Raw genomic sequence first — 8,814 nt, 5'->3', positions numbered from 1 at the left:
ATGGAGACGCCCAGGTACTTGTACTCCTCCACCATGTCCACGTCCACGCCCAGGACACTCAGAGGTGGAGGAGCTGTCGCCTTCCTCCTGAAGTCCACCACCATCTCTCTGGTCTTGGCCACGTTCAGCCGCAGGTGGTTCTCATCGCCCACTTTACAAAGCCGCTCACCACTGCCCTGTACTCCTCCTCCCGTCCATCCCTAATACACCCGACCACTGTAGAGTCATCAGAGTACTTCTGCAGATGGCATGACTCTGTGTTGTACTGGAAGTCACTGGTGTACAGGGTGAAGAGGAAGGAGACAGAACAGTTCCTGTGGGGCTCCAACATCACTGACCACCGTTCCAGACAGCACACGCCCCATTCTGACAAACTGTGGTCTGCCTGTGAGGTAGTCAGTGATCCAGGAGATGGTGGACGCGTCCACACCGACCACCCGCAGCTTCTCACTCAGCAGCAGTGGCTGGATGGTGTTAAATGCACTGGAGAAGTCAAAGAAAGTGACTCTCACAGAGACACCGGTTCCATCCAGGTGCGACTGAGCTCGTTGCAGCAGGTAGATGATGGCGCCGTCCACTCCCACATGAGGCTGGTAAGCAAATTGCAGAGGGTCCAGCGATGAATTCACCTGCGGCCGGAGGTGGGCCAAGACCAGCCTCTCCAGCACCTTCATCACATGGGAGGTGAGGGCGACCGGTCGGTAGTCGTTGAGGCCAGATGGTGTTGACTTCTTTGGGACAGGGACCAGGCACGACGTCTTCCACAGCACCGGGACCTCCCCCAGCCTCAGGCTGAGGTAGAAGAGGTGCTGCAGGACACCAGACAGCTGGGTGACGCAGGTCTTTAGGACCCTGGGGCTGATGCCATCAGGACCTTCCGCCCTGCGCTGGTGTCGTTTCTCCAGCTGTCTTCTCACCTGGTCAGGAGTCACAGAGAGAGGGGGAGGGTGGAGGAGCCCATTGATGTTGAGGGCTCGGTGAATGTGCAGCTCAACAGGGGGGAGGGTGGAGGTGTTTGGGAGGTGTGATGTGTGGAGGAGACGGGGGAGGGCTGTGAACTAAACCTATTGAAGAAACAGTTCAGCTCGTTGGCCCTCTCCAGGGAGCCCCCTGGCTGTCTCCCTCCCACCTTGAAGCCAGTTATCTGCTTCATCCCAGACCACACCTCCCTTGTGTTGTTCAGCTGGAGTTTGGCCTCCAGCTTCCTCCTGTAGGAGTCCTTGCCCTCCCTGAGCTTCACCTTCAGGTTGCGCTGGACTCTCCTCAGCTCCTCCCTGTCCCCAGACCTAAAAGCAGCTTTCTTCATTATAAGAAGCGCCTTCAGGTCTCTGGTGATCCAGGGCTTGTTGTTGGGGAAGCAGCGCACAGTCCGTGATGGGATGGTGGTGTGTTCACAGAACTTGATGTATTCCGTGATGCAGTCGGTCATACTGTTGATGTCCTCCCCATGCGGTCCACACAGCACATCCCAGTCCGTTGACTCGAAGCAGTCCTGTAGAGCGTCGTCAGCCTCCAGAGACCACCTCCTCACAGTCCTGGTGGTCACAGGCAGCCTCTTCACCAGAGGAACATACCTGGGTGTCAGCCGGACCAGGTCATGATCAGACCTGCCGAGGGGGGGAAGGGCAGTGGCACTGTATGCATCCTTTGTATTAGCATACAGCAAGTCCAGAGTTTTATTGTTCCTTGTTGGGAAGTCTATATACTGATGGAAGGTTGGCAGAGCTTTATCCAATGTGGTGTGGTTAAAGTCACCAGTAATAGTCAATATATGTCATGTGTACAGAATGAACAGCGTTACACAGTTACAACACATTCAATGAATATGAAATTATGAATAATGAGTAGTAGGCATGGACTATGATCCAGACCTCCACACTCCATGTAAACAGAAGGCTTTAGAGAAGAAGGGCTATGGCAGGAGGCAAGGCCAAGGAGGCATGAGGCCGGCCAATGAGACAGGGGGCATGGCGTATGAGGCCAGGCCCTTGAGGCAGGAGGCAAGGCAAAGGGGGCACGGCCAATGAGGCAGGAGGCCAGGCTCAGCCCAAGGGGCAGGATGCAGGAGCAAGGGTTCAGAGGGCAGGGTCCAGGAACGGCTCCGAACAGAGCCAGGTCCAATGGACTATGTGAGGCAAGAAGGCATAAAGACTTCGGGAAAGAAGTCAAATTAGTCATGTGCAATAAAGAAATGTGAATTTGTCAAAAAAGGAGAGAGAGAGAAGAGAGGTGCTCAGTGTATCCCAAGATGTCTCCAGCAGCCTATAGCAGAATATCTAGGGGCTGGACCAGGGCAAAACTGAGCCAGCACTATAACTATAAGCGTCATCAAAGAGAATAGTCGTATGTCTACTCCTAAATGAGGTGACTGTCGGACCCCAGACTGAAAGTGGAAGCTGGTTCCATAAAAGAGGAGCTTGATAACAAAGTACCTCCATTTGTTCCTGTACTTGAGCATTTTTATTTTATGCTACTTCTTACTTCGATAATATTACAAATTTAAATCATGTAATTTACATTTATTTAATATTTTGCATTCATATTTTATATAGAATGCTATATTTGTGTTAATTTAACTACCCAAAAGCACAACTACAACTTCCATAAAGTATAGCTAAAAAGCTAATGGAAAAGACTCATGTAACATCTTAAATTAATAACTAACCTAACCACAACTGGGTGTGAAGAAGTAACCACAAACAACCTTGTATGACATAATAAAATTTAATCGCCAGGTCTCAAGAATGTCCAACCTTTTCACATAATAAAAAACAAAAACATTGCATTGAAGCATCTTATACGTAAAAAAAAAAAATCTATTATCGACAATGAAAAAAACTAAACACTTAAGTGGACTGACTGATGAAGAGGCAACTACATGGATAGAATAATGTGATTAAACACCAAGTCTTTGTTTTCCTACAAACACTATGTCTAACAACAAAATTGTATAAAATGCATCCACAAAATTGGGCCAATTAGAAATTACAACGATTAAACATTGGGGAAGAGAAGAATGTCTGTACAATATCTTCACATTAGTTGTTGCTCAGTGGATGCAGGTTGGACTTATGCCCAGCCCCCACAGTACATGGGTTGAAAAAAAAATGCTAAGTCAAAATAAAGGACATCAAGATACAAGACACAAATACATAACGAGTGTTTCTGAAAAAATTACCATTTACAAAAGATATTTAAAGCATTCACTGGTGACAAAATCTCTTTTTAAAGACCGGGATGTGATATCAGCTGTTATTTGATGTGAGTGACTTGCCTAGGTTACCTAGAACTGCATGCATCATTGTTGTCTCAACAACTTCTAATGGAAATTAAAAGCTGGTTGTAAACGCGTGACCAAATAAGCCGACGGTGGAAGCATCGTCAATTTCAGAGAAGACGACCAGAACCGTCAACGGGCTCAGCAGCCACACGGCCGGCTCCCTGGAAGACCAGTGTCGGGCTGGGGAGATAACAGAAGAAACCCAGTGGCGGCGCTGTGAATTGGTGCAAGACACCATGGCAGGAGAGAGTAAAAGGGAGAGTAGATGGTGCAGCAGAGCAGGTCAGATGGGATGAAGAGTCTCGGGCAGGGCAGAGTTCACAGACAGAAGAGATGATGTGGGCGACAGTGCTATGAGACCCGGATCATCTGGGCCACGGTCTCATCTGCTGCTGCCTGGGCGACCTCCTGCTGCTGCTGGAGGACAAATGATCAGTGAGCTCATCATCATAAATTATGAGGAGTTTCATTACAAAATGAGCTCTCTCCTATTCAAACAAAAAGACACCTTGCTCCTAGGAAATTGCTGAAGTGCTTTGTTGACAATTTAGAACATATTTACTATATTAGCTTGAATCAGTATATTTCTTGTTGCGACATCTGCACACTGTTCTCACCTGTGCCAAGGCCAAAGCCATTTCCTCCTTGTCTTTAGGTGAAAAGAATCGTCCTCCATCGCCTCGCTTCCGCTGCATCGCGTGACGGTGGCGAGATTCGTGAAGGTATTTCTGCTAAGGATGAAGCAGATGTATCGGGTCGTGAGCATTTTAACATCTTGAGAGTACTTTGTGCCACCTCTGCAACAGTACTGGTTAAATACGCAATACATTTTTCGCACTTGCCTGTCGTCTCGGAGATTACCTGGCTAAATATCACAAGACAGACACCATCACAGCGTAATAACAAATACAGAATGAGCCCTGTATGAAGCGGTTGATAGACAAAACATGTGCACTTAGCAGGCATTGAGAAACACGGAGCTTCAATGTGCCCGTGTGAGGGACGTTAATCAGTGTCTTACCCTCCTTTCCTTGGGGATCTTGCCCTCAGCCTCCAGCTTGGCACGAGCCTGTCTTCGCTTCAAGATGCGGTGGTACTGTTTGGCGTTAACGTACAGAGGCTCCTCCTCCAGCATCTCAGCCCCTGGCAGGGGGATACGCTGCATTGTGGGAACTGACCCACCTCCAGGCACCATCTGATAAAGAGACACAGAGACAGTGTTTAGAGCCGCTGGCATGGAAAGGACACATGTATAGCAGCATGCTGAAATAAACAAGTAGTTACTGTGCAAATACCACTTCTCTATTCGGCGGACATTGGGTGGAGTTATTCTGGGAATTGCATGAGGTCAACAAATGTCCTTAACAAATAAAGAACTTAAAAGGCCCTATCAAGTGCAGAAGAGGCGAGGGAGATGTCAATCAACCATAGTCTGTAAACGCCAGTACAGTCCTAAGGAGAGTGAAACTACCTATGTGGGAGGACAAGGGGTGTTCAATAGTAATATTCACTCAATTTAACGAAAGAAAAGTCCAATCATTTTATTTTGACAGCTTTTTCATCAAATACAGCACTTTAAAAAAAGAAAAATAGTGATGCGTCACCAAATAATTAAGTAATCATATCAACCCAATATGATTCTACTAAAACAATATAAATACATGAAGACAGTTTCACAATGGATAGAGAAAGGCAGTGATGGTTGTCACAAAAATTATAAATCAAAACTGTATTTAGTGCTCTTAAAAAAGGGACCTCCACCACACTGTGCGAGTGGAGATAGGTAAGATAAGGTAATAAGATGCTGGATACCTCTGCACAGGGTCTTACCATGACCATTCCACCTGCATTGACCATGTTACCAGAGACGGGCAGGGTGACGGTCACAGTGCCTTGGCTGTTGCTTGTAGTGTTGGTACTGCCTGCCTGTACAATCTGGGCACCTGCTAAGCTAGAAGCTGGAATTGTGATCATTCCTGAAAAAAGATAAATATCACAGTTCTTATGCAAAATGACAACTCAAAAATACTCCTCTTTATAAAGTCTTCAAAGCAGAAGGTAAACAGAAATGTAGGAGAACTTTGAGTTTACCCTGCTGCAGGACGGTGCCATCGGCATTGACCGGCTGGTAGACAATGGTCTGTCCATCAGCCGTCTGTGCCACCTGTTGGCCCTGGACACTGATCTGCTGTCCCTGTGTAAGTAGACCACAAGAAAGAAGAGAAGACACTCATTAATCATGTAATAATAATTTGATTAATGGGATTTGCAGTTCAACTGGTCGGAGTTTAACACCTGGTTCTGTCCAGCGGTGATGGCTGTCTGAGGCTGCTGGATGATGATCTGCTGGGGCTGACCATGCTGACCCTGGAGCTGGAGAGTCTGTCCGCTCTGCAGCTGGATCTGACCTGGCTGCACCAGCTGGATCTACACAAAGACAAAGTACCATCTCTAGATTCAAGAACATCCAATTTACATTTAGCTCAAACATCTACACAAATTAAGTGAGATGAAAACACCAATTCTGAGGACTTTAAAGTTAAATCAAGGAACTTTAATTTTACGTTGATTTTGGCCGCTACAGAGGACAAACGTGGGAATGTTTCTGGGCACCAGAATCCCTTATTTTACTGGAGCATAGTCCAACAGTCCTTCCTGCACAGTCCTGGGTCTACCAGTGAGCCCAGCTGTACGGTGAGAGCCTCCAGCAGCATGCGGTTGGCACATGGAGCTCTTCACCTCCCACAGGAGCTCAGACTGTGGGTTGGATGCGGCAGTAAAGCCAAATCTGGACCAGTCCTGAGTGGGCTGGTTGCTGCCGGAGGCCGTGTTGGAGTCTGAGCTGAAAGGGTTTCTGGTGAACCTGCATGAGTTCTTCTGATTTTATGCAGAATCCGGTCTGCTGACACCTATGACGGGCATTTCAAAGTTACTATATAGTAATAGCCAATCGTCTCGCTGATGGTCCCATTTACTAAGTATTTAAGTCATCTAGAGGCATTAGTATTACATTTAAACTGATTGTTTTTAAAATGAACTAGTTTGAAATTCCTTGTGGTAACTTTCAATTTGACAACCTCCCAAAGTAGTCAGCATTTGGCAACAGCAACATGTACAGCAACTGATGACTAATTAAACAAAAGCCCAATCACAGTATGCTACTCTTCCTAAAATATGACACCCACCTTTCACATGTGCCGATAGTATTACACGGAGAACACATGTCCTTATTCAAGATAATGTGAAAACGGAACTTCATCCAGTAACTGAGCCTCATCTCTTACCTGCTGTAATCCTTGAGCTCCAGATACAGGGACCTGCATTATGGTTTGACCCTGACCCCCCGACATGGCCTGCACCATTATGGGTTGCCCTGATGATGTGATGAGCTGCCCACCGCTCACCTGGACCATCAGAGGCTGTCCCTGGACCTACAGAGAGAAACAGAAAGCCATTACAGCGCCACTGCCAGTGTTTGTTCCCTCAATATCTCTTATGGGTGACTCACAGACCGCAAGCAAATGATATCAAATTCGGAACATCCAAGACACCACATCATGGACAACATATGATGATTTACCATCCTTTCTGTTTTGGGATACAAACATGAAACTACATGGCTCCATAGTAAATCCAATCTAGCCTATGCACAGTATATTCTATAATATTGGTTTTCATTCAATTAGGCTACAATTACAAAACAAAAAATACTGCTTATTTTCAACTTCATTTGCCTAAAAGATGTCAATTAATTTGCATTCACTATGCAACTTAACATGTACAAATTGTGCAATTGACATCCATTCATTATGAAGGTGACCACAATGGACAACTGAAAGCCTATGGCAGCAGTTGTACCATAGGGGAACAATCCACTGACATTTTGCCACTCGACAATAAAAAAAAGTATAGCTGGATGATGAGGTGACAGCCAATAATGAAAATGGATCCTTGCTGTTCAGTCCTGGTTCTTCAGCAGACAGCAAAACACATCCAGATGACTCATGATTCAGATAACTTTCATTCTCATTGGGAAGAACGTTACATTTGCTTAACTTGCAAACACAGCTCAGACTAACAGTAGTCATGAGAGCTCAAGCGGGAACCCGAGGCCAACACACAACACACTGTGCTGAGGAACATGCAGTTCAGGCAGCTGTAAGGCATGCCGGAGAGGGAGGATGAACCAAACGGCACAAAGAAGGGTCATGAAAAACAGCCCTGGTTGGAGCATGCAATCTCGTAGGCCGCAACACTGTCATGACTGACGCAGGGCGGCGGCGGTGACACCACTACCTGGAGTGTCTGCACCTGCTGGCCTGAGGCCGTCACCACTGGAGCCTCTGTTTGCAGCTGCACAGCAGTCACTGTGCCCTGTGTCTAAAGGTAATGCAGGATAATACAATCTCAGACAAGGAATTAACAGGAGCAAAAAGATCAGATCTGTAATCTACTGGAACGCTGTCATTCTGGGTACCTGTTTCCTTATGGCTGTTAATTTGTTGGTGTTAAAAAGCGATTTATTTATGAAAAAAATAAGGAGATTAAACCCTGTTTCTCACCTGCTGTTGGATCTGTCCATTGGATGTCTGCACAACTATCTGCTCCCCAGTAGAAGTGGTGGCAGTGGTGTACTGCTCCATAGCGTGTTATTGTCACAACCTCTAGAAACAAGACACGTACAGTATGAGACAACAGATGTAACGCTACGTTTCTTGGAAATATATTGTAAATGTACATGCAACCTTATTGATCGTCCAGAAAAAAACAAGGTATTTTCAACCGCTGTCTGACGTGACTGCAGCCAGCTCATTGTTTGGCATGAACGATATTCAAGTCGGGCCTTGTCCCCATTTCAACTCATCCCGCAAACGAACGTGTGTGCCATTAAGATATAAAATGCTACGTCGGAAATATGCCCTCGATAGGAGAACCACACAGCGGGTTCACGCTCGTCTTTACTGGGTATTTAGCTGGGAGCTAGTCGGGCTAGCTAGCTCCGTACTACGCGTGGTGAACGTTACCAAGCAGAGGCGGGAGGCCACTTAGCAGGTAAACAGTTACCAGGTAAGCAGTGAACATGTACTGTGCGTCTTTATGCTGCGTTGTGATGAGAACGTTCGTGATCATGAACGAGGCAACGTTGTACTGACGGGAGGACAGAGGCTCGCACCCCCATCCCGCCGTGAGAGTCTATATCTCCGCTAACGTTGTCCGAGGCTCGTGGACCACAGGGATCATGTTTCCAGGAGCCAACGGTGAGAACCGGACGGTGTTTGCAGCCCGACCAGCCCGAGGACGCAACGGTCGGAACCAAACTGCCATTCGTTTGTTTTTACATTTATCCGGGTTGGTAATTTGGTTGGCTCGTGGCAAACCAATCCGTGCTGACAACTACCAATGCCTTCAGTCGCTTCTCCCTTACCGTGTCTTCGCTGTCCGGTTTCCCTCTGATTGGCTCTAGTACAGCTCGCTAAAGCCCAATCAACAAAGTCAGCGGACAAAATGGCGCAAATGAAACAAACGGCGCCTGG

The 8,814-nt window shown here is 46.8% G+C and overlaps 1 protein-coding gene across 6 annotated transcripts; it reads right to left on the bottom strand.

Moving 5' to 3' along the window:
* Positions 1–2,705: 2,705 nt before the first annotated feature.
* Positions 2,706–8,797, bottom strand: nfyal (nuclear transcription factor Y, alpha, like). 6 transcript variants are annotated; one of them, XM_056422406.1, is made up of 10 exons: positions 8,706–8,797; positions 7,843–7,944; positions 7,574–7,660; positions 6,565–6,711; positions 5,576–5,707; positions 5,372–5,474; positions 5,111–5,256; positions 4,302–4,475; positions 3,898–4,008; positions 2,706–3,697 (listed from the first exon to the last, which is right to left on the bottom strand). In XM_056422406.1, the coding sequence occupies exons 2-10, from the start codon at positions 7,921–7,923 to the stop codon at positions 3,632–3,634; spliced, it is 1,047 nt and encodes a 348-aa protein (XP_056278381.1). In that variant the 5' UTR covers positions 7,924–7,944; positions 8,706–8,797; the 3' UTR covers positions 2,706–3,631. The 6 variants fall into 6 exon arrangements, with proteins under 6 accessions (XP_056278381.1, XP_056278379.1, XP_056278382.1 ...); XM_056422404.1 differs by having other exon boundaries at positions 3,898–4,011; positions 8,706–8,794; XM_056422407.1 differs by having other exon boundaries at positions 2,706–3,694; positions 3,898–4,011; positions 8,706–8,794.
* Between the last annotated feature and the right edge of the window lie 17 nt (positions 8,798–8,814).

This window comes from Pseudoliparis swirei, chromosome 9 (genome assembly GCF_029220125.1).
Source record: "Pseudoliparis swirei isolate HS2019 ecotype Mariana Trench chromosome 9, NWPU_hadal_v1, whole genome shotgun sequence".
NCBI classification, from domain to species: domain Eukaryota; kingdom Metazoa; phylum Chordata; class Actinopteri; order Perciformes; family Liparidae; genus Pseudoliparis; species Pseudoliparis swirei.
Note: the sequence above shows the minus strand (reverse complement) of the source record. Positions and strands in the feature narration are given on the sequence as shown.

What these genes read in the sequence shown, in the direction of transcription:
- nfyal (XM_056422404.1), bottom strand. Translation starts at nt 7,923, where the DNA reads ATGGAGCAGTACACCACTGCCACCACTTCTACTGGGGAGCAGATAGTT. An exon ending in AGATCCCCAAGGAAAGGAGG is followed by an intron (nt 4,012 to 4,301) that starts GTAAGACACTGA and finishes CTTCATCCTTAG; the next exon opens with CAGAAATACCTTCACGAATC. An exon ending in TGGCTTTGGCCTTGGCACAG is followed by an intron (nt 3,698 to 3,897) that starts GTGAGAACAGTG and finishes TTTGTCCTCCAG; the next exon opens with CAGCAGCAGGAGGTCGCCCA.